This window comes from Panthera pardus, unplaced genomic scaffold, assembly GCF_024362965.1.
Source record: "Panthera pardus isolate Hobbes unplaced genomic scaffold, ASM2436296v1 HiC_scaffold_12, whole genome shotgun sequence".
In the NCBI taxonomy this organism is placed as follows: domain Eukaryota; kingdom Metazoa; phylum Chordata; class Mammalia; order Carnivora; family Felidae; genus Panthera; species Panthera pardus.
Genome location: NW_026526677.1, coordinates 51,316,103 through 51,342,273, shown reverse-complemented (window position 1 = coordinate 51,342,273; position 26,171 = coordinate 51,316,103). Strand labels below are relative to the sequence as shown.

The window sequence follows — 26,171 nt, the reverse complement described above, 5'->3', positions numbered from 1 at the left end:
TTGATCTGTTCTTATGCAGTTGACCCTTGAACAGCACAGGTTTGAACTGCACGAGTCTACTTATATGTGACTTTTTTTTTTTTTTTAAGATTTTATAGCTAACGCCATAAGGCATTTATTTACAACTGTCCACACTAGTCTCCACAGGTCAAATGGAAGACAAATAGTTGAGAGTTCACACCTACTATCCTCCAAGTACCCAGAGATGTCTTCAGAGCCTGTCAGCAGCCCTTGGGATCCCCAGGACTGGATTACCTGTCAAATTTTTTCATTAAAAAATAATTTTAGGGGTGCCTGGGTGGCTCAGTCAGTTAAGCATCTGGTTTTTGATTTTGGCTCAGGTCATGATCTCACAGTTTGTGAAATTAAGCCCTGCATTAGGCTCCATGCTGACAGTACAGATCCTGCTTGGGATTCTCTTTCTCCCTTGCTTTCTGCCCCTCCCTGCTCATTTTCTATCTCTCTTAAAAAAGTAAATAAACTTTAAAAAATAAACTACATTTAAAAAATAAAAAATAGGGGCACCTGGGTGGCTCAGTTGGTTGAGAATCTGACTTTGGCTCAGGTCAGGATCTTGCGGTTCATGGGTTCGTGCCCCATGTCAGGCTTTGCGCTGACAGCATAGAGCCTGCTTTGAATTCTACAGTCTTCCTCTCTCTCTGCCCCTCCCCAACTAGCACTCAATCTCAAAACAAACGTTAAAAAATTTTTTTTAAATAAAAAAATAAAAAATATAACATCTGAGCTCTTACCTTTAGAGATTCTGATTGCTTATAGTGCCTGATGTCATTATTTTTCCAAAGTTTTAAAGATGATTTTTATGAATAGCATGTTAAAACTACTGTAAATCAATAAATGTTTCTCCGGGGGAAATCTGTCTCCATAATGTTTTCCTTCATCTTCCTCAGAGACACCCTGCAAGGATTCTGTCCCGCTCCAGAAGGGGAGCATCAAGGAGAAAATGGAAGCTGACTCACAGACTAGCAATTCCCAGGTGAATTAAAATTCTGCTCTCTACTGAAATGACCTGCATTTTCTTTTTGGTTTTTGAACTTTTGCCAAACATAGGTCCATCTAAGGATATAAGACTATTACTTCTTCCATAGGACATTGGATCTATTTTATTTCCGTTGGTGATACACTCTTCGGAAAATATTGAATCTTTGTATTTTTCTGTGCATGTGTTCCCTCAGGATTGTAGATGATAATTTAAACCAGAGAAATAGAGCCTACCCAGAGAATGTTTAGAATTGAAAGTGAAGGGAGCCAAGGGCAGAATGCTGAGTAATGTCATTTAATAGGCAGGAGCAGAAGAAACCTCAGACGATGCTGAAATGAAAGAACCAGAGTGGTAGAGAAAAACCAAGAAGATATGATGTCAGTGAAAGCCAAGGATGAGAAAATTTCAAGGATAAATCCTTTAAAATTTCAGGAAAATTCAGCTTGAGTAGTGCCCGTTCACTTACCATCACGGAGGTACCAGGCATGGGAATAGAAACCAGGTTGCGGAGGGTTGAGGAAAAAACATGAGGAAGTAGGCAAAACTAACCTAGATAATTTACTCACAAGGTCCTCTGATATCTTAGAGACATCTGGCTTTGAGGTAGAGGAAAGGAAAAGATTTGTGTATCTCATTGTGATTAAATGTGCCCGTCATGACAAGGTTGAGAATGCTGAAGAGGGAAATGCAGCAGTTGATGGTGTGAAGGCCCTTGTAACAAATATTGATACAGTGTCTAACATGCCACTTGTCCAAGGGCTGGTTATGTGATAGTAAACGAAAGGAGATCCCTGCCTTTGCAGAAATGACAGTAGAGGTAGACAGGCAAACACAAGCAAATAAGATAATTGCAGATAGTAGTAATTACAAAGAAAAGAAAGAAGCATAATGCAGTAGACACTGACTAGGAGGGTGGCTACTTTGGGTAATCAGGAAAGGGCTGGGCTGGGTGACCTGAATGGTAAGGAGTTAGCAGGCTATATTTCTCGAGAGGAAATGCCCTAACTTTTCTGCTAGCAGAGCCTCCGTCTTCATTACAATTCCTGTCAATCTATCTGAAACTCTTTCTTTCTCTTCTGAATTCCTTTTATGTCAAGTATTTTTACTCTTTAGTAATTTTTTGTTCCATAGTTATTCCAACTGTCTTTTTCTCCTCAACCAAAATGAAAGTTAATTTCAGGTTAAAACTTCTCTTGATTTTCCTTTTGCAAGTACCAAGTTGATAGGCCTCTAATATAACCTGTTTGTCAAAACTTAGAACCCCAAACATTTTCATCAATTTCTTACATATTCTAGGCACCTACGCTATTCTTTCCAAATTCATTTCTTCTCTAGTAATATTTTTGGGGCTGACCTTTGATTAAAAAGAAACTTAATATTTTAGGAACCAATATCATTCAAAGATGTGATTGTGGAATTCAGCAAGGAAGAGTGGGGACAACTGGACCCTGCTGTAAAGAACCTGTACAGGGACGTGATGCTGGAGAACTATAGGAACCTGAATTCATTGCATCAAGGTGACTTCTATGTGTTTACCTATGCTGCCCATCAGTAGTTTCTTTATCTGCTGCTAAAAAGCTATAGGACTACTACAGTAGGTAGGGACACTTGGGTTTGGGTTCAGGTTTCCTAATGTCCTCTGGGCACAATAGCAGATTTTCCTGCTGTATCTGAGGGAGAGTCTTTTCTAATATAGAGCTAGAAATACACAAGTCTGTGGTGACCCCTGGCCTTATCTTTCAGCAGCTCTTAGACTACTACATAGGGATGGAATTCTTTTCCCTATAAAAATGTCGGAAGTGTCATGTTTGTTTGTTTGTTTGTTTGTTTGTTTGTTGTTTTTTCATGTTCCCCATGAAAAGAACATGTATTTTCCAAACCAGTTGAGCTCTCTGAGTTGGAAAGTAAGGACAGAAGATGGATAATAGAGCAAGAAATCCCAAGCACATCTTTTTTTGGTGAGAACCAGGCAGATATGAGGCATTTGTAAGAATCTTCTGTTTGTTAAACACACGGTGAGGTTAACAGCCTTTGAGTTAAGAGTTGGGGAGGTGATGATAAAACCGCAGAAGCTTTGAAGGAAAAAAGTCATCATTGCTTTTCATTCACATATTCGATTTCATAAGTGGGTAATTGGAGGAATGTTGCAGGTGAGGAATGCAGACACTTAACTTAAAGCTCTGTGGCCTGGAGCAACCCATCTGCCAGTTTCCTCATCTGTAACACTGAGTTAATAACAGTATTTATCTCCACGTTCCTGTGAGGACTACATGAGTTGATATGTGTGGCACACTTAGAGCAGTTCCTGGAGCATGGGAAGTGCTAACAAACATTAGACAACCTAACATTAAGTAGTATTCTTTCAAAGAAAACAAAGCTCTGCTTTATGCAAGAGTGACTTTAGTAATCTTCCAGTTTTCCTTCTTTTACTATAGAACTTCTTGTGCCCTAACTTTCTACCTTCATCATAATCTCTTTATTCTTATTAACATTGTATTTGTGGGAGATTATCAATTATTGTGTGCTTATGATAAATTTTAGTATATATAGAAAAGTATGAAGAATAGAACTCACCCATGACCTCATTACCCCGAGCTATGCAATATTAACATTTTTTTTTATTTATTAGGCTTTTTTCTTTGCAATGATGTGTCTCTGTGGCTTATGAAGATTTCTTTTTTTCCAAAATGGGATCATCAGGAATATGTTGTTTTCTATTCTGTTCTTCTCACCTAATATGATACCAAGGGCAATTACGTGTTATCACTAGTCTGTGGAAATGGGGCTTCACATGTAATGGTCCATCACATACAAGTATCATAATATATTTAACCATTCCCCCCAGCCATTGGACATTCAGGTTGTTGCCCAGTTTTCAGGCGTGTCTGATAAGTTCCATAGGATATGCCTTATTAGAAGAGAAACTTCAGCATCAAAGGACATGAATATATTTAAAGGTCTTGTTACTTTGTGCCATATTGTCTAGAGAAAGGTTATACCAATCATACTCACTAATTATCTATTAGCACCCTAGCACGCTATTGTTTACCTGAAATCTTTATTAATTTGATACGCAGATTACTCAATTTCATCCTTTCTAAGGTAAATTCCCTTGCCTATCCCCCCTGCCATTTTCCTTTGGACTCCATTTCTCCCTGTCTTCTTTCACTTATATTTTCACCATTTCTGCCTCTCATTAGCTAGTCCTCCTATTAGCTTTTTTTTAAATTTATTTTTATGTTTGTTTTTTTTAATTTAAAAAATTTTTATTTTAGAGAGCACACAGGAGTTGGGGAGAGAAAGAATCTCAGGCAGGCTCCATGCTCAGCACAGGGGCAACGTGGATATCTTGGGATATCTCAAGACCTTGGGATTATGACCTGAGGTGAAATCAAGAGTCACATGCTCACCGACTGAGCCACCCAGGCACTCCTCTCCATTTAGCTTTTTAACATTTTTAGGTCATTACTGATTTAAAAAAATTGTTCTGTCAACCTCTCTATCACTCACCTCTTTATAGCCAAACTTCTCAAGATATTTTATACTTTTCTCATTTCCTCACCTTTTAGTCCTCGGTCCATTTCACTTGTCTCTTATTCCAAATATCCATCTGAAACAGTTCTTACTGAGGTCATAGATGACTTTTTTTGTAGCTAAATCCAGTGGATATGTTTTCGTTCCTTGTTTCACTGACTTCTCCAAAGCAAGTGACAGTATTATCTGCTCTTCTTTCTTAAAACACTCGTAGGTTCTTGGAATACTTCTGATATTCCTCCTCTCTTTCTGATTATTCTCTCTCTGCCTATTGCAGACTAATCTTTCTCTAGCTCTCTAATAAATTCCTGCGTTTCTCAAGATTTGGTCTCATTTTGTCTTGTTTTCTTACTCTGTATTTTCTTCCTGAGGTTATCACATCCACAACTGCACCTTCACTTACCACACATGTATAGGTGACTTACAAATTTGTATCCCCAGCCCAGGCTTCTTTTCTGAAGGACATGACATTTCTCTTGGCTGTCGTAAAGATAACTTCAGTTCCATAAAACCAAAGTCATAACTTTTCCTTTCCAGTCTTTTTCTATTCCCTGAGTAAACAGCACTGCCATTCATCCTGTTACACAAGTATAGAGTATTATCCCTGACACAACCTCTCCTTCCTTCACCTGTCTAGTACTTGGGTGTGTGTGTGTGTGTGTGTGTATCTTTCTAAATGTCCCTTGAATGTCTCCACTTCTCTCCATACGTAGTGCCACTACTGTAGTCCATGTAGTCCATCATCATCTCTCATCTCATTCTCCTGTTCTTTGCCTAGTTGACTCCTAGTCTTCTCTCAGATCTCAGATAGTTTCACATTTTCTACTAGTTAGTTTTTTCTGTTATATACTCCCATAGCACCATAATCTTCTCTTTTTATCATTTGTCACAATTATATTTTACTTGTATCTGTATAGGTCATTGTCTCCCACATTAGGCTTTATGTTCCTCGAGGGTAGGGACCATGTCCCTTTTTGCCCTACCTTTATATCTCAAGCTTTTGCACATATATAGGACAAAAGGGGAAAAAAATGGATAGATAGATGTGTATTGGATTATGAAAAAGCTGAAAATTATTTTATTTGTTTTGGTCACTTGTGATTCAGCAAATGGTTTTATGTCCATTATCTATTAAGAATTTAGAGGTTTTTAATAATATATAATAAAATTTATGTAAATTCTCACTATTGATCATAGTTACAACAAATGAGATCTTGCAGGTTTTTTATTATTTTATTTATGGTGTCTGCCATACATATTTTTAAAATTTATGTTATCACATATCTTTCCCCCAGTGCTTTATATCTGTTAGTTTTATGCATAAGAATTTTTCCATCCCCAAATTAGAAACACATTTCCTGATTTTATTCTGACTTCATCTATTTCATCATTTAAATATAATACTTCAGTCAATCTGGAATTTGCCTCTGTAAATGTCATTTATTTTCCAAAACCGTTAATGGATTATAGTGATTTAAATCTATATTAAATCATATTAATTTAAATCTATATTAATTAAATCTATATTATCTTCCGTGGCTACGGAATCTTTGTCGCTCTCTTCATCAAGACGTAGACTTTGGACACATGAAACTAATGTAACATTGTGTGTCACCTATACTTCAATTAAACCAAAAAAAAAAAAAAATGCCGACTGTTTCTCTTCCCTTTGAATCTCAGCTGGCACTGAGCTATTTAATCAATCAAATGCTGCAGAAGTGACATTGCCAGTTATGGGTCTAGCCTGTAATAGGACTCCACTTCTTTCTCTTGGAAGTTAGCAGCCACTGCTTCAACCTGTTGAATGTTGACCTGAAATATGTAACTAATGAACAAAAAGACCAAAAAACGAGAAATTTAACTAGTAGAAAAGAGGGAAAAAAGGCTATTATTTGTAAATGGTAACTTTCTACCTAGAAATCCAAGAAACTCATTGTCAAAACTACTATATCTGTTAAAGAGTTTTATAAGGTGGCTAGATGTAAAATAAAAATATTGGTAATTTTCCTATGTGCTAGAACTAAGTGATTTGAAAATAACAAAATACATGAAAGTTATTTTAAAAATGGGAATAATAGAGTTATATGAAAAATGAGTTATAGAAATATGAGGCGAACATCACAAACTTGCTTAGAGAAATACATTTAGGAATTTTGCCATTCAGTAAATGCTACTGGAACAGTTAACTGTTTCAGTTACTTATTGTTTCTAAAAACTTACCTCCAAACTTACTGACTTTAAACAGCAATCATTTTATTAATTCTCACAGTTTTGTGAGTTGACTTAGGAGTTCTCAGGATCTATACGATATTGGCTGAAGATACAGTGTTCTGCTGGGATGGAATGATCAAAATGGCTCATCACATGGCTGGAAGTTGAGGCTGGTTGTCACAGAGAACTTAGCTGGTCCCATGGACTAGAGTACCTCCATGTGGCCTCTTCTTGAGGCATGGGCTTCTTTCTCATAGCATGCCAGCCAGGTTCTGAGAGGGAGTATCCTGAGAGGAATTGGAAATTGTCAGTCTCCTAAAGGCCAGGCCCAGAAGTGGCATAGTATCACTTTTACCACATTCTGTAGGCTAAGCAGTCACAGAAGGAGCCCATTTTCAAGGGGAAGAAAAATTAACTCCATTGCTCTATAGGAGAGTGTAAAAGAATGTGCATCCATTTTTTTTTTTTTTTTGAGGTATAGTTAAAATATGGTGTTATGTTAGTTGTAGGTGCATAACATAATGATTCATTCATTCTTTCCATTACTCATCGCTCATCATGATAATACACTCTTAATCCCCTTAACTGTTTCACCCATTCCCTCACACACCTCCCTTCTGGTAACCATCAGTTCATTATATTTAAGACTCTTTTTTGTTGTTGTTGTTTGTTTGTTTTTCTTTTTTCCTTTGTTTCTTAAATCCCACATATGAGTGAAATCATAAAGGTATTTGCCTTTCTTTGACTTATTTCACTTACCATGATACCTGTTAGATCCATTCATGTTGTTGCAAATGGCAAGATTTCATTCTTTTTTATAACTGAGTGGTATTCAATTGTATATACATACCAATCTTTTTTATCCATTCCTCTATGAATGGACATTTTGGTTGCCTCTATATCTTGGCTATTATCAATAATCCTGTAGTAAACATAGGGTGCATACATCTTTCTGAATTAGTGCTTTCATTTTCTTAAGCTAAATAACCAGTAGTGGAGTTACTGGATCATATGGTATTTCTATTTTTAATTTTTTGAGGAACCTCCATCCTGTTTTCCACAGTGGCTACACCAGCTTGTATTCCCCCAAAATGTGTTCCTTTTTCTCCACATCCTTGCCAACGCTGTTATTTTCTGTGTTTCTGATTTTAACCATTCTGCCTGGTGCAAGCTGATGTCTCATTGTGGTTTTGATTTACATTTCTCTGATGATGAGTGACATTGAACATCATTTCATAAGTCTGTTGGCCATCTAATGACTGCTTTGGAAAAATGTCTATTCAGGTTCTCTGCGCATTTTTTTTATTGGATTATTTGTTTTTTTAGTGTTGAGTTGTACAAGTTCTTCCATATATATTTGGATACTAACCCTTTATTGAATATATTATTTGAAAATATCTTCTCCCATTCAGTAGGCTATCCTTTAGTTTTGTTGATGGTTTCCCTTACTGTGCAAAAGATCCTTTGGTATAGTCTCAAGAGTTTAATTTTGCTTTTGTTTTCCTTGCCAAAGGAGACCTACCTAGAAAAATGTTGCTACGGCCAATGTAAGAGAAATTACTGCCTATATTTTGTTCTAGGAATTTTATGGTTTCAGGATTCACATTTAGGTCTTTAATCCCTTTTTAAATTTATTTTTGAGAGAGAGGGAGAAAGAGACAGAGACAGAGCACAAGTGGGGGAGGGGCAGAGAGAGAGAGGGAGACACAGAATCTGAAGCAGGCTCCAGGCTCCAAGCTGTCAGCACAGAGCCTGATGCAGGGCTCGAACTCATGAACTGTGAGATCATGACCTGAAGTCTGACGCTTAACTGATTGAGCCACCCAGGCGCCCCTTTAATCCGTTTTTTAGTTTATTTTTGTGTAGAGTAAGAAAATGGTCCAGTTTCATTCTTTTGCATGTAGCTGTCCAGTTTTCCCAGCACCATTTGTTGAAGAGACTGTCTTTTTCCCGTTGGATATCCTTGCCTTCTTTGTCGTAGATTAATCGATCATAAAATCATGGATTTATTTCTGGCTCTCTATTCTGTTCCATTGATCTATATGTCTATTTTTTATGCCAGTACCATTCTGTTTTTATTACTACAGCTTTGTGTAGTATATCTTGAAATCTGAGATTATGATACTCCAGTTTTGTTCTTCTGTTTCAAGATTGATTTGACTATTCAGGGTCTTTCATGGTTCCATACAAATTTTAGGATTCTCTTTTTTTTTTTTTTATGAAATTTATTGTCAAATTAGTTTCCATACAACACCCAGTGCTCATCCCAAAAGATGCCCTCTTTAATGCCCATCACCTACCCTCCCCTCCCTCCCACCCCAAATCAACCCTCAGTTTGTTCTCAGTTTTTAAGAGTCTCTTATGCTTTGGCTTTCTCTCCCACTCTAAGCTCTTTTTTTTCTTTTTTTTCCTTCCCCTCCCCCATGGGTTTCTGTTAAGTATCTCAGGATCCACATAAGAGTGAAAACATATGGTATCTGTTCTAGTGTTGTGAAAAATGCTATTGATATTTTGATAGGGATTGCATTACATCTATAAATTGTTTTGTATAATATGGGCATTTTTAACAATATTGGTTCTCCCAGTTCATGAGCATGGAATTTCTTTGTGTCAACTTCATTTTCTTTCATCAGTGTTTAATAGGTTTCAGAGTACAGGTTTTTCACCCTTTTGGTTAAATTTATTCCTACATATTTTATTTTTAGTGCAGTTGTAAATGGGATTGTTTCCTTAATTTCTCTACTACTTTGTTTTAAGGTATAGAAATGCAGCAGATTTCTGTATATTAATTTTGCATCCAGCAACTGCACTAAATTTATCAGTTCTGGTAGTTTTTTGATAGAGTCTTTAGGGTTTTTTATGTACAGTATCATGTCATCTGCAAATAGGGTTTTACTTCTTATTTACTAGTATGAATGCCTCTTATTTCTCTTTCTTGTCTGATTGCTGCAGCTAGGACTTCCAGTACTATTTTGAATGAAAGTGGTGAGAGTGGACATCCTTGTCTTGTTCCTGACCTTAGGGGAAAGCTTCTAAGTTTTCGCCCTTTGAGTATGATGTTAGCTGTGAGTTTTTTATGAATGTGCAGCCATTTTGATCTATAATCTGTCCTCTGGCCACAAATTATTTTTTTCCCCATTATTAAATATATTTATTCTCTCCTAAGACCTCATTATGGCATCAAGCTTGAAGTCCAGGATCTCACCATCTAAATTAGGTCCAGGTTTGGAAGAGATTCCTCTCTCACTGAAGACCTATAGGTTATCTGCCCACACACCCAGTTTACGCTGGTGAGGCAGAAACAGCGAAACTACAATTGATACCCTCGTTATATTCCTAGGCTCCACCCCAGGAGATTCTGACTTAAAGGTCTAGTTTCCACTGTATTACACAGACAGATAATTTCTGCTAGAAATTAGACTAAACCAGGCAGAATTAATAGGTATTTGACAAAGTTGGATATATCAGTGGAGCTGCTTTGAGGTAAACATCATTTCATAAAAAAAATAGTACCTCAGGGCACATTAGATATGAGAGCTAAAGAGCAATGGTTATTCAAGATCTCTTTGTGGACTCTAGTGTAAATATTAGAAGGACAGTGACTCACTAAACAAGTGAGGACATTGAGGGAAGTTCTTTCCACATGAAAGATGAAATTCTCAGGCTCATTTGTTAAGTTGGAAGAGAGTAGTAGGATAGTTGAGTGGCATTGTCTTGGAGATGGATAGAAACAGGGGTCGATAATATATGTGAGACTACCAAGTGGAAGATGTGTTTTGGCTACCAGTGAAGTATGGAAGTAAACGCATTAGATAAACCTGAAGTTATATGTGAGAGGATAAAGGGAAGTCAGTGAAATTTAGTTTTTAAAAAGTTGTTAGAATGTAAGTATTTATACAGAAGCTAAGTGAGAAAGCAATTCTGAGAAGGGAAGTGGGACATTATTAAATGAAACAAACTGAAGACAGGTGAAAACAAGAGAATTAAATCATAACTAGAACAGGTGAAGTTTTGCATTCTAGGAAATACCTAGAGAAGTATCATAGGGCTATTAGAATCAGGAATGATTTTGAGCCCACAAAAAGGGTGGTTTCTCTGCTACCTTTGATTATAGTTTTTTTTTCCTGCCTTTGTTAAATATGAGGAATAACTGCAGCTTGTATGGAAATAGAGACACTGATTGCAAGTTTGTTTTAGCTGGTTAAGGTGTGGAGCCTGTAAATGTAGATTGTTTTTAAAGATATGATTAAATTGGTGTTTCAGAAGGGTGTATTTATTATTGATGAACAGCATGGATTAAAAGAGACAAAGACAAGATGCTAGGGAAAGGAAAACTATGTGTAATCCACACAGACTAGTTATGAACCAGTAACAATGTGAACTATGAAATGCTACCCTATCCCAGTTCATACGCTGATATTTGACCCAAGCTCTATGTATTCTCATTAATATACTTGAATAGCTCTTCTCATATTTTATGATCTTCTAACCTCCTTTTTAATACTTTTGTCCCTTTTATTTCTTCTGTATTTCTCCTTTTCTAATCTCACCTCACATTTCCATTCTGTATTTAAGACCCATAAAATCTGCATATTTCCTTATGTGGTTTAGCATCCCTTTCCTAATTAAACAATTTCCCTTCTGCTAGCTCATAGAATTTTTAATTTCTTTTTAGACAGAGAGGTAATTTCAGAAAACCAAGATTCAGTTACAAAGGAGAGAATTTCTGGAGAATCATCATCTCATGGAGAAATTATGAGAAGACTGACCAAAAGTGGACCCCCTTCTTCAGATGCTTGGATGAGTGATGATTGGCTATACAGGAGCCAGGAACACTGGGACATAAATTTGCCAGAAGAAGCTTTTGTTCACAAGACAGTCTACACTGAGGAGGGAAACTTTGAAGGTAGTGAGAATAAGAAAAGCTTAGATGTTGAGTCAGTTAATTCAATTTTTGATATACAACAGGGAATTCCTATGAAAAAGGGGTTCTCAAAATGTGATAAGTTTAAAACTAACTTCAAATTTAATTTAGATTCAGTAGGTAACCAACATTTAGAATATAATAGATGTGGAAATGCCTTGAGCATGAGTATAGACATTCAGCACCCAGAAAGTCATACCTTAGTGAATTCCTATGAATGCTATCAATGTGGGAAAGCCTTCAGCCGGAGTTCATCCGTCATTCGACATCAGATCATTCACACAGGAGAGAAACCCTATAAATGTAGTGAGTGTGGGAGATTCTTCAACAGACGTACAAATCTTACTAAGCATCAAAAAATTCATACTGAAGCAAAGGTCTGTGAAGGCAATAAATGTGGAAAAGCTTTCAGTGAGAGTAAAAATAGTAATAAAAATTCCAGACTTTATTCTGGAGATAATCCCTACGAATGTGTTAACTGTGGAAAATCCTTCAGCCGGAGCTCCTCCCTTATTCGACATCAAATGATTCATACAGGAGAAAAACCATTCAAATGTAAGGAATGTGAGAAGACCTTCAATAGGAGTTCAAACCTTAAAAAACACCAAAAACTTCATACTCAAGAGAAGGAAGAAACCCAGGATTACCTACATCAATGAATTTATACTGGAGGGAATCCTGTGAATGTAGTAAATGCAATAAAACGTTTGTCAGGGATTATTCTTTAATTGATATGACAGAACTATATTAGAGGGAAATATTTTATTGGGCATATATCTGTCTGAGCTTTTCCAGTCTCCCAAAGGAAGCCACAAGGGTATGGAGTTTAAATATATCACCATAAAGTCTTTGCCTATCATGATTTTGATATCATGGCCATCATCATTTCTACTTCATAAATGGGACCTATGGCTTCCATATATTCACCTAATTTATTGAAGTAGGGAGGAGCCAAGCAATACCCTTAGAGTTGATATTTAATAAAACTCAAGCTTTCAGTCTTTATGAGAAGGTCATGAGAAACCACGAGCTCACAAGAATATTGGAAGACTACTAACGAGGAACTGAACTCTGAATGACAGAGACCACAGTGACAGCAAATTACTCCATTCTTGATAATATCCTTGGCTGTCCTGGTGCTGAGTGGGACCTAGAATTGGTGGAGGGTTATCAACTGCAATGGGAAGTAGAGTAACAAATCTACATGTAGTCTTCAAGCCTGCATTTTTAAAAGTACTCTTTGGGATATAGGCTAGAGAGACATCCATAACCTTGGGTCTCTCATTTATTCCAAACATTAAGAGGTTAGTAAAGTGTGTTAATGCTCTGTATTAAATAATACTCTGTATACTAGAACTTCCTCTGTCTTCTGTAAGCTACTTCAGGATCCCAAACAGTGTTCAGCCAAGAGGCTTATCTTAATCTGCCTCAAAATGTTCATATTGGAGACATTCCCAATGAATGAATGGTGGCTTGTTAAAACTCATATCTTATTCAAAAACAGAAAAGGTATACTGGAGTGTGAACACTTATGATGAGTTAATGTGGAAATTATTCTGTGTTCACTTGTTTTATGATTTCAGGTCTTCAATCCATTTTTTATTTGTGTATGTGTATGGTTTAAGATAGTGGTCCATTTTCTTTTTTGCATGTGGCTGTCCAGTTTTCCTAATACTGGTTATTGAAGAGACTGTCCTTTCCCCATTGTATATTCTTGGTTCCTTTGTGGTAAATTAATTGACCATATTTATGTATGGGTTTATTTCTAGGCACGCTGTTCTCTTCCATTGATCTGTGTGTCTGTGTTTATGCCAGTACCATACTGCTTTGGTTACTATAGCTTCATAATATAGTTTGAAATTAGGAAGTGTGATGCCTCCAGCTTTGTTCTTTCTCAAGTTTGCCTTGAGTATTCAGGATCTTTTGTAGTTCCATACAAATTTTAGGATTTTTTTCTTTTTTTGTGAAAAATGCCATTGGAATTTTGAGAGGGGTTGCATTGAATCTTTATATTCTTTGGGTAATTTTAATAATATTAATTTTAACAATAATTCAGTCAATGAGCATGGAAGATCTTTGTGTTTGTGCCTTCTTCAGTTTCTTTAATCAATGAATGATAGTTTTCAGCGTATAGATCTTTCATCTCCTTGGTTAAACTTATCCACAGGTATTTTATCCTTTTCATGAAGTTGTAAATGGGATTTTGTTTTATTTATTTGTTTACTTTGAGAGAGAGTATGTGTACGGAGAGGGGCAGAGAGAGAGGGAGAGTGAGAGAATCCCAAGCAGGTTTCATGTTTATCGGGGAACCTGACATGGGACTTGAACCCAAGAAACATGAGATCATGACCTGATCTGAAATCAGGAGTCAGATGCTTAACCCACTGAACCACCCAGTGCCCTTTAAATGAGGTTTTTGTCTTAATTTCTTTTTCTGATAGTTTATTATTAGTGTATAGAAGGCAACTGATTTTTTTTTTAAGTGTAAATAAGATGTGTAAACTGTCCTCAGGGAAAAATACTGAGCTATATTAGATTGTAAGGATAGGACTAACAGCTCATGTTGTGCCATAGACTTGTATCACTGCTGTGAGAGAAATCTGTGCCGTGTGCCCAGGGAGTTCGTAGAAGACAAACATAGGACTCTTCTTTCAGCTTTTACAGTGAACACATTTCTGGCACCATGTACCTCACCATGTGTGGTCTGAAGTAGTCATCCAGCTCTTTACAGGGCATTGATGCTTACCAGAAATCGTTCTGCTTCCCCCAACTGCAGTCCTTTCCATTTCCCACCCTATTTTAGACCCTTCCTGCTCTCCTCACCTTCTTAAATCAGCACACCCAGCTCCCGTACGATCAGCTTGCTTCCATTGAAGAAGTTGGGTACCATCAGACAAAACCATCTCCACATCCTGCCATCAAGCCTTCAGAATGCAGTTCTCCGTAACCATGGAAGAACTATCCTTCCATACCATGTCCTCTAAATCCTGCCTTTTTCACTTTCTTAGAATAATCACTCCCACAATCACCTTTCCTTTTAGATCTTTAAATTCAGCTTCTATATTTGGCATCTTCTCATCAGTAGTTAAAAATGCTTAAATCGGCGTGCCTGGGTGGCTCAGTCAGTTGAGTGTGCAGCTTTGGCTCATGTCATGATCTCTCAGCCCATGAGTTCGAGCCCCACATCGAGCTGACAGCTCAGAGCCTGGAGCCTGCTTCAGATTCTATGTCTTCCTCTCTCTCTGCCCCTCCCCCACTCACATTATGTCTCTCAAAAATAAACATTAAAAAAAAAAGATATACAAATGCTTAAATCACCTCTACCTTAAAAAACTAGAAAAGGAACATAGCAAAACAAAAACCTCTCTGCTCCACTACCCATAGCAATTACAGTTCTCTTTCATCTCCATGCCAGCCACACTTCTAGGAAGTTTTGTCCATACTGGTTCACTGCCCACTGACTCCTCAACAACCTGCAATCTGGTCATAGTCCTCTTACCTTTAATGAAAGAGTGCTAACAAAGTAATCAACTGCTTCTTTTTTTGGAACCGAGCATACTTTTCAGCCTTTATCTTCCCTCACTTTCATCTCCATATGGTGTTTAACTCTATTAATGGCTCCCTTTTTCTTGAGGTACTTACTTCCCTTGGTTTTTATGTCATTACAGTATCCTGATTTTCCTTTCACATCTTTGACAGTAGTTCCTCCTTGGTATCTGACAATCTGTCCATGTGGTGTTGCTCTTCAGGGTTCTTGTCTTCAATTATTATCTCTTCATGGGGGATCTCAAGCCAAAATATCTTCCCCAGGTTCTAGACCTATAAGACATCTCCATATGGATGGCCCATAGGCCATTCAGCCTCAGGGCAGAGAATGGACCAGTTGTCCAGACTCAAAAACCTGCCCTGTCTCCCTGGGCCCATACTCCATAACCCATGAATTACTAAGGCATTCTGCTAGTTGTTATCCAATATATTTATTCACTCCACTTTCACTGCTACAGAATTTTAGCTGGACACACAGCCACCTAACTTTTTATATATTTATTTATGAACAGAAGTGATGTGTGTCACTTCCAGGTCTTGCGTTCAAACAGCTAGGCATCATTCTATTCTGAATCCTTTCCCTCTCCCTGCTGGCTGGAAACAAGGAAAACCGTAGTAACTGCACTGGACTACAAGTGGAAACCAGTGTTGACAATGGAATCCTGGGCCACCCATCTCCCTCCAGATTGTTAGAAATAAACTTCAGTCATATATAAGCTACTGGTTTTGTTTTGTTAGTTTCTTTTGCACCACAGGTTGCCCTGTACCTTAGTGAATATACTCACTAAATCTTTTAGACTCTTCCTTGTACCTATCTGCATACACATACACACACACACACACACACACACACACACACACACACACACACACACTGGTACTATATTTCTATTTCTGGTTACTGTCCTCTCCCTTACATTACTTCAACTGTGCTTCTGCCTTGAAAATTTGTAAAATGCAGGCAGAGGAGCTTTCTGAAAAACAAATTTTGATTATTGCACATAAATGCTTAAATCTTTCAAAGACTCCCCATGAACTTTTAGGTGAAATCTAAACTCTGAAATGACTATCTTGCCTTTCACGTTCTAATGTTCTTCTTGCACTGCACCCTTTGCACTCCATGTGTCAGTCATGCAATAGCTTTCAGCTTCCCGTCTGCATACGTTTAGCTCTAGTATTTTCCATATGATATTTCCTATTCATGGAGACCTCTTTATCCAGCTATTTTTCACTCCTTCAGGTTCAACTAAAGAGATTTCTTCCTCTAGAAAGCCACCTCTGACAAGACTGAGAAGACGTGAAAATCTATGTGCTAAATTCAACATACTTACACGTTTATAGCATTACAGTAATCCTCTCACAATTGTTTTAGACTGTACCCCTTACTACTTAGTGTGGTTTGGAGGGAGGCAAGTATTCCATAAAAAGTATTATACTTGCCAGCAACAAATAGTAGTACTGAGTAAGTAGGAAATAGACCTGACCACTTATTTTTTACATCTCATTGTAAAACGATGAAGACACTTTTAAATGAATACTAAGGATCCCACTATAACATCAGTACTTTTTTCAAGTTTCTGTATTTCTTTTAATAAAAAAATACTTCTATTGTTCACCCTGAACTATGATTGAATTTGATTAGAGGCCTTTACTGGGCTCTATTTGCTATCATCTTCATAGATGTGAGCTTTGAATTTAGTAATTTACCAGTACTAGTTCTGCTCTATCAATATTCACCAAGTACTTGATATCCAAGTTGTTTTCTCTTGCTCTCATTACTTCATTTTGAAGTTGTAATGGCTGAAATTTAAAAGAAAGATCCACAATTGCCATAGACATTATGTGCCACCCTAGCAAGTGAGGAAAATCATAAGAGATTACAGAATTTTCCTTTATATCTTCATTGAGGCAAAATGGTAACAGCGGGTTTGACTTCTGAATGAAAATGTGTAAGAGGGGGAGCAGAGGGAGGAGAATGTAGGGACAGCCCCATTTGTAGTCTTGAGAGATCACTTCTCTAGGAGAGACACTATAAAGTGGTCTGAACTCCCACCGCTTTGAGGGGATAGATGGATTCCAAACCCGTCCATCATTCCCAGAATTTGTCCTGAGCTCACGTTGGAAGTTCTGACTGAGACCTAATGTGTAGTAAGTGCGTCTACAATTCATAGCTTCAGCCTATCAACAAAAACAAGAAATCAAGCCTAAACCTCTGAGGCTTGCCCTGGAAGCACCTCCAGTGTGAGAGGGCAAGGCAGGCTGGGAGGCTCCAAGGGCCAGCCCACTATAGAAACAGTACTGGACTCTATTCCTAAGGCACTCTTAAACGAAAATAGCCTTGAGGTTTTATCCCAGCCAGAAGTCACTGCCCCCGTGGGGCCTTGGTGGGGCAGGGAGACCAGAAGTGTAGACTCATCCGTCCTCTTGCTCGAGCGCGGTGGGATTCTGCCCGCTAGGTCGTTTTTCCTTTGCATCCAAGTCGGCTTTTTGGTCCTGGAAACCACAAGCTTTCCTCGGAAAATTGGGTAACCCTTCTGACTTCTGGGCTTCTCTTCTCTTACACTTGTAATTAGAAGTGTACCATGACCTCTAGTCCGCAGTGCCATGAAAACCGTTGCCATTTGATGTCTGAAGACTTTGTGAGGTTTCCAGCTGGACCTCTCCACTTGGGGTGGACATTTTAGAGCCAGGAATTCCCCTGACTATAGTGTGCACTTAATAGGACCTTTCTTGAAGTGATTGTGAAATTAAAATGATATCAAACTGTTAAGATTTCACAGAATGAGTGTGCTGTGAAAGTTATACTTTATTATATGGTATGCACTATTCTAGAGATAAAAGTTTATTAGGCGGCTTTAAGACTCTTACTTCGATCTCTGTAATTTACAGCTAAGGATACTTAAACTCAGAGAAAACAAATGATTATCTGAATGCCATGCCATCAATAAAAGACCCTAGGTTAAACACAGAGTCCTTCAGATCTTTCAGCCACTATGCTTTTTTCAAAAAAAATGTTAAAGTTCTAATTCATTTGGAATTTAATGTTTAGTGGAAGACACCTGTACACTTGACTCATAGTGGTCTGTATTCTAAGTTCTAGAACCTGCGAAGATGAACAAAAACACATTACCATTTGGAGTGGATTGCATATTTTTTCAGCCATGTGCATAGCCTAGTACAATATTCAGTAGGTATTAAGATTTAATTAATTTGGTAGGCATTTCTAGCAGATCTGCCTGACTCTGATAGTTGGCCTGATGATAGTCTGCATGACTCCTAGTTCACACTGATCCAATGATTATAAATTTGGCATTAGGTAGAAATATATCTTGTTTTCATAGTAACTGATGTGAGCTCAGGCAACCTAGCTCTTAACCACCAGGCTGTACTAATTCCTAAGAGTCCATATTTTGCTCACTCCGCTTGAAACACTTACCCAACTCCCTTCCCCTAACTCCTCCTCCCCAGGTTATTTCAATTTATTCAATCTCAGATTAGAATCACACCCTAACTCCTCCCTAAGGTTGGGCTTGACTAGGCCCATGGCCTAATTTGAGCTTTATATTATCCAGATGAAAAAAACCCTACATCTTGAGGAGTAGCTCAAACTCCAACATGAAATCATTTATCTAGACAGAATAATTTCACTCTTCTAAAACACTGTGCTCAACTACAAGTTTTTACAACCAATTCCTCCTGTCTGTAAACTACTTTGGCCTGCTTTTTACGTATTAAAATGCTATCTAAAGCCCAATTTTGAAACTACTTTCTGACATATTCATCATATTCAAATTATATCCAAAATTTATTTCTCTCACTTCTGTTAACACTGGGTTAACACTTCTCTCTTGTAGACATTACTGCAATACCTCCTTGGAATCCTTGCTTTGGCTCCAGCCCCTCCCTTCAGTCAATTCTTAGAACCTTCAGAGTGACCCGGTTAAAATGTAAAGTTAAATCATGTCCTGTAAAACCCTCCAGTGGCTTTTCACACTATCTTTAGCCTTATTTTTTTTAATGAGTATGTTTTCCAGATTTACTCTGGTGAGCACACTAAGGGAAAAATGAAAACAATTAAAAAAGGAAATTGGCTTGGGGAGCCTGGGTGGCTCAGTTAGTTAAGCATCAGACTCAGTTTCAGCTCAGGTCATGATCTCACTGTGATTTAGAGCCACACATCTGGGCTCTGCGCTGCCAGTGTGAAGCCTGTTTGGGATTCTCTCTCTCTCCTCCCTCTCCCTCTGCCCTCCCCCTCTCATGTGCTCGCGCGTGCTCTCTCTCTGAAAATAAATTAAAGAAACATAAAAGGGGGCGCCTGGGTGGCTCAGTCAGTGAAGTGTTGGACTCAGTTTTGGCTTGAGTCGTGATCTCAAAGTTTTGTGGGTTTGAGCCCTGCCTCGGGCTCTGTGTGAGTGACACAGAGCCTGCCTGGGATTCTCTCTGCCCCTTCCCCGCTCGTGGGGTCTCTCTTTCTCAAAATAAATAAAACTTATATAAAATAAAAAACTGCTTCCTCCTGTCAAAACTCATTGACTAAATGGTCTTGTGACCTCTGTTCTTACTCATTCTCTTCTTACTCTAACAACATAGCCAATCTCCACACTGTTGTTAAAGTCATCTTTTCAAAATGATAGTGTTGCACCTTTGTTTAAGATTCTGTAATGTTTCTGGGGTGCCTAGGTTGCTCAGTTGAGCATTGGTTTTGGCTTAGGTCATGATCTCATGGTCATGGGATCAAGCCCTGCATTTGGCTCCATGCTGAGTGTGAAGCCTGCTTGGGATTTTCTCTCTCCCTCTCTCTCTGCCCCTCCTCTGTTCACTTTCTCTTGAAATAAATAAATAAACATTTTTTTTAAAAAAAGATTCTTTAGTATCTCTTCATGACCAACAGAAATTTTTTTAGCTTGACACAGGAAGTCCTTCATGATCTGGCCATTCTCTAACCTCTCCTTTCACTTTTACACTTTATACACCAACAGTGTTAGGCTACTTGTAGCTGACTGTCTACATCATGTAATTTAATTATTTCATTTCTTTGCACAAATTATACTTCTGTGACCTATAGTTTAATCCAATAATTGAATATAGAAAATTATTATAAAAATTGACAAAAATAATCAGAAACTTCATACATGATGACATTTATGGCAGTTAAATTCATGATATAAAAATGAAAAGTCCAGGGGCACCTAGCTGGTTCAGTTGGTGGAGCACGTGGCTCTTGATCTTGGGGTTGTGGGTTTGAGCCCCACACTGGGTGTAGAGATTACTTAAAAATGGAATCTTTAAAAAAAAATTCCAAATCCCTGATAATATAATTGAGCATTATGATACAGTAATACAATGGAATATCATGCAACCATTGACATTTTAAATGTTATATGTAAAAATGCCATTTTTATTTACGAAGACATCAATAAAAATATTTAAAAAATACAGAAAAGTATGAAGAACATAAAGATAGCCACAATCCATCCTATCCACTATAACATTTTGGTATATATCCAGTTTTTCCCCATGGGAATATGTGTATAAACATAGATAGATAGATAGATAGATAGAAAGAATCTTACCCCATATATAGTTCTATATCTTATACTTTCAATTAACACCATAAGTATATCATCATTACAAGATTCTTGGAAAATATAAGTTTTACTGGCTGCATAACATTACACATATAGATGCATCATAATTTATTCAACTTTTCCCCTATTTTGGGGGGGGAGGGCAATAAAAAATACTGCAATAAATATCTTGAACAATAAATATCTTTGTGTTCTAATGTAATTCAGAATGCTTGGCTCAGACCCACCACTTTCTGGGGAAAACTTTTGGAACATCAGCCCTTCAAGGCCATGTTTTATGCCTTATTATCCATCCCTGGGCATGTCTGAAGGGACCAGAGTGAACATCTGACAACAAAGCTGGCCAATCCAAAGCCTTTCCAGTAGCCTATGGTTTAGCCTGCCGCAAAGGCTTGTGTAGAGGTAGTAATGAAAAGTCAGCCAATCATCTTCTCCCACTCAGAAATCTGAATGGGGAGACCCAGAAGGAAGTTTACAAGTTAGTGGTTGGCAATGGAATTAAAAAATACATATTCATGGATGTGGTGGCAATTATAGACCTGCAAAGAGTAGGTCAGTGCGTAGACAGTAGAGAGGCTACCCAAAGAGAAACACGGTTTTGAAACAGTGGCTTTGTCTAATGGCCACTAATTCTAGAGCAAATTCCCATATGAAAGCTTCTGTCCTTGGATTTTTTTCTGTGAGATTTTAAAACATGTTTGTTCTATAGCTCTATTTTTTGAATTAGATAAATGAAGTGGGTCTCTTCTTTGGAAATAGAAATGCTTTAATAATGTGTAATCTATTTCCAAAAAATATATGCCTAGACATGAAATCACTGAAGGAAAGGATATCAACAATTTTAAGGCTTATGATTAGCCAAATAGCTTTTCCAAAGTCTGTCAATTTACCTTCATCGTAAGTAGTAAGTATCCATCACTCTGTACTCTCACTGAAAATAGCTATTATAATTGTTAATAAAAGTGGCATTTCATTGCTTTAATCTGATGTCCTTTGCCAATCTTTAGTAGGTAGGTATCTATCTTCCTTATTTTATAAAAGTTCTTAACTGTCTTAATCATGAAAAATATTTTTCCTACTTTTGATTTCAGTGTTTTTCACCTACAGTTTAAAAAACTTTTGTGGCCAAATTCCTAGGTATATTTTCTAATTCTCAGAAAATACATATGTGTTGTGCATGTTTTCAACCATAAAAAAAACCCACTTTGGTGCATTTTAAACATTTTATTTTAAAGCAGTACAATCCTCTTTAAAAAGAAACGCTAATCTTGAATATGAATCAGATAAAGATGGGGTTGAATTTGTAGTTCGTTTCTGATAAACCAGCTTTCATGAAACCACATGGAGGTTCGTGGAATCCAGCCTGAAAATTTGTGCTTTAATATATATTAGATTAATATATATACGATGTAGGTCATGAGATGAAAGCCTAATTTTATTTTTCACCAAAAAGTTAAATAATTTTCTCAGCGCCCTTTACTGAATAATCCTTCTCCTATTCATAGATCTTTATAATATATATGTAAAGTATATATGCATATATACTAAATATGTTACATATACATATGTAATCCATATACTTCTCTGTTTCTAAGTGATTTACTGACAGCACTCTGAACATTTTTTTTCAAGTGTACAATAAAATTCTCCATTATTTTAACTTCAATATATTTTAGGGCAATCTCATTAATCTTAAATTATCTTTGCTTTTCTCCAATGTCTGTTTTTCTTAAAAGACTAGATTTTTTTAAATTTCAAATCTCATTGGGATTTTGGTGAAATTTGCAATAAAGCTATAGATTAAGAACATTTCCTCTTAAAAAAATCATAAGACTTCTCTATTCTTTTATTTTCTTCATTGTTTTCATTGAATTATTCTTTTTTAGAAAGAAATTTTAGTGTTACTACAAGCCATATTTTTTCCACCCATTATATTTTCTGATTATAGCAAGAGCTCAGGAAACTATTGGTTTTTGTATTTTTACTCACTTTATGGATTTAGTTATTTTTATTAATTTAAAAAAACATATTGTAGGCACTCCCTTATATTTACCTAATAAACCTTTGCCTATTTTATATCAATAATGGGTACTTACTGATCAATATAATTTTGCTTTAATTTTTTTCTGTCTTTTGCCAATGGGGACTGAATACTGTTTTTATTTTCTCCTCTGTTTTGAAAGGTATATGTGCTTTAGTTCTGTTAGTTGCAATTCCTAACTTTGTAAAAAATATATATATTTTACACTCATTTCTCCAGTTGTTAAGAAGATGTAGGGTCCCTGCTATTTAAGATCAGAAATGTAGCACACTTTATATTGCTATTCTTACCCCCACAGGGTTGCGGATTTCCAAATAAAAACACAGGATGCCTCATTAAATTTGAATTTCATAAGCAAATAATTTCTTAGTGCAAGTCCTGTGCAATATTTGGGATATATTATATTAAAAAATTCATTGTATATCTGAAATCTAAACTGGGTGTTCTGTATTTTATCTGACAACCCAACTCTCCCAATGAGGCATTTATATATAAACTGTTAAAGATTTTCTTGCACAGCTATTTAAAATCTTTGACATTTTGTAAACGAATTAACAATTCTGACTTAACTGCATACTTAACTGATTTTAGTACTCATTACCAGTTTTATGTCATAATCTCCACATTCTTGACCTCTCTTTAAGAAATGAACATGTATGATGTTTTCTGTTTTCTTATTTAATTTGTTACCTGCACAATTTGGACAATAAAGACAATTTGGTTGATTTAAAAAATAGGTGATAACAAGTTTTTTTTTTAATATCACAATTCTGAAGATGTCATTCCAGTCTTTTGACATTTACTGGTAAAGAGTTCTTTATCCATTCTCTCTTTTCACTGGCTTTGTAGATGACCAGAATTTTTCTTTCTGCATGATTGCAATTCTTTTTTCCCTAAGCTGTTTCTAAGCATGCTTTTTATATTGGTTTTGCCTAAAATCTAGTGAGTATATATACTTTTAGCTCAGGTAAAATGTCTTCATTTCTGTGATCAATGATTATGTTCCATGTTCTTTTCTTTCTTAGAAACACCTTTATTGTGATTGGGATCAGTTTCTTTGTCTTTCAACATCACTCCTCATCAGGGAAATACAAATCAAAACCTCACTGAGATACCACCTCACTCCAGTCAGAGTGGCTAAAATGAGCAAATCAGGAGAGTATAAATGCTGGAGAGGATGTGGAGAAACAGGAACCCTCTTGCACTGTTGGTGGGAATGCAAACTGGTGCAGCTGCTCTGGAAAACAGTGTGCAGGTTCCTCAAAAAATTAAAACTAGATCTACCCTATGACCCAGCAATAGCACTGCTAGGAATTTACCCAAGGGATACAGGAGTGCTGATGCATAGGGGCACTTGTACCCCAATGTTTATAGCAGCACTTTCAACAATAGCCAAATTATGGAAAGAGCCTAAATGTCCATCAACTGATGAATGGATAAAGAAGTTGTGGTTTATATATACAATGGAATGCTACTTGGCAATGAGAAAGAATGAAATATAGCCTTTTGTAGCAATGTGGATGGAACTGGAGAGTGTTATGCCAAGTGAATTAAGTCATACAAGAAAGACAGATACCATATGTTTTCACTCTTATGTGGATCCTGAGAAACTTAACAGAAGACCATGGGGGAGGGGAAGGGAAAAAAAAAAAAGTTAGGGAGGGAGCCAAACCATAAGGTATCTTAAAAACAGAATTAACTGAGGGTTGATGAGGGGTGGGTTGGAGGGGAAAGTGGGTGATGGGCATTGAGGAGGGCACCTGTTGGGATGAGCACCGGGTGTTGTATGGAAACCAGTTTGACAATAAATTTCATATTAAAAACACCTTTAATTCCTACATTGAATCTCCATTCTTTGCACTTCATATCTGTCTTTTCTCATTATTCCCATCTCACTATCCTTTTTGTATACATTGAAAATCATCTCAAATTTATTCATTATTTAGGGGCATCTGGGTGGCTCAGTCGGTTAAGCGTCCAACTTCTGCTCAGGTCTGATCTCATGGTCCGTGAGTCTAAAACCCATGTTGGGCTCTGTACTGATAGCTCAGAGCCTGCTTTGGATTCTGTGTCTCCCTCTCTCTCTCTGCCCCTCCCCCACTTGCACTCTGTCAAAAATAAAAATATTAAGAACAAACTTTAATTTATTCATTATTTGATATTCTGCAGTGCTAATTCAAATTGCTCCTTACTGCCTTTCACTTTGATCCATTTTAAATTTCCCTGTAGTCCCTCGTTTTCTTTTTATTTTAGAGGCTCTTCTCTACTTAGGGATTTCTGGTCTAGTTTTACTGATTACAGGTTTTCTCTCATGCTACTCAGGACACCAATTGTTTTGACAATTTCTCCAGGAGACTGCAATAGCTGATTTTCAGGGCTATCGATTTTCAACTCTTCACAATGGTTTTATTTCTTTGGTACTGCAATTCCTGTTATTTCCCTGAACAGGTCCCCTTAATTTAGTTTCTCTTGGGCAGTGATATCTAAACATGTTTATATTATGAGTAGTTAGGACTTGTGTATTCCTACTGACTACTCCATTTTATAATGGCCAAATTCTCTCGTCTTACATCATTAGCTTATTCAGTTTTGCACATAGCTCTGAGTTCAGTTCTGCTTCCAGCAGCGATTTCTCTATTACCACTTTGTTCTACTGAGATTAAATCAGAGTCTACTGCTTAAATCTCTAATTCTGAACAGATCTGAACAGATCTAGCATTCTGTCCAGCATAGCTGAACAGATCTAGCTAGCATTTTTTATCTAGCATAAAAAAATTTTTTTTAATTTTTTAATGTTTATTTCTGAGACAGAGACAGAGCATGAGTGGGGGAGGGGCAGAGAGAGAGGGAGACACAGAATCAGAAGCAGGCTCCAGGCTCCAAGCTGTCAGCACAGAGCCAGATGTGGGGCTCGAACTCACAGACCACCAGATCATAACCTGAGCCGAAGCTGGACGCTCAACCGACTGAGCCACCCAGGTGCCCCATCTAGCATTCACTTCTATCAGCTTTTATCAACATCTTTCACCCCTTATTTAGACACATTAAATTTTGCATTTCTTGTTACGTGGTGTCTGAACCTATGAATAAATGTGGAAACCTGGGGAGAGGGATACCTGGGAAGGGGGACGTGTGAGAGTGCACCTCAAATGCAGCACAGCACCCCTATAACAAAAGAATGGTTCCTGGCTTTTCTGAGTGACAGAGATAACATCTCTAAGACATCCTATCTCAGATAAAGGGTCATGCAATGTTTTCTTACCTTATGTCATAAGCAACTGAATTGTACTGGCCCTGTAGTTAATGCTTCCACATTTGAGCAATAGG

The 26,171-nt window shown here is 37.2% G+C and overlaps 1 protein-coding gene across 2 annotated transcripts in view; it reads left to right on the top strand.

Annotated features, from left to right (window-relative positions):
• Positions 1 to 13,542, top strand: part of ZNF215 (zinc finger protein 215) — a 30,055-nt gene extending 16,513 nt beyond the window's left edge. Inside the window, exons 3-6 of one of the 2 annotated variants that reach the window (XM_019456162.2) lie at positions 909 to 994; positions 2,385 to 2,517; positions 2,863 to 2,958; positions 11,421 to 13,542. In XM_019456162.2, the coding sequence (XP_019311707.2) occupies positions 909 to 994; positions 2,385 to 2,517; positions 2,863 to 2,958; positions 11,421 to 12,328 (1,223 nt within the window). In that variant the 3' untranslated portion in view covers positions 12,329 to 13,542. The remainder of the gene's footprint in view (positions 1 to 908; positions 995 to 2,384; positions 2,518 to 2,862; positions 2,959 to 11,420) is intronic. The other variant, XM_019456161.2, reaches the window with a different exon arrangement.
• Positions 13,543 to 26,171: the final 12,629 nt, after the last annotated feature.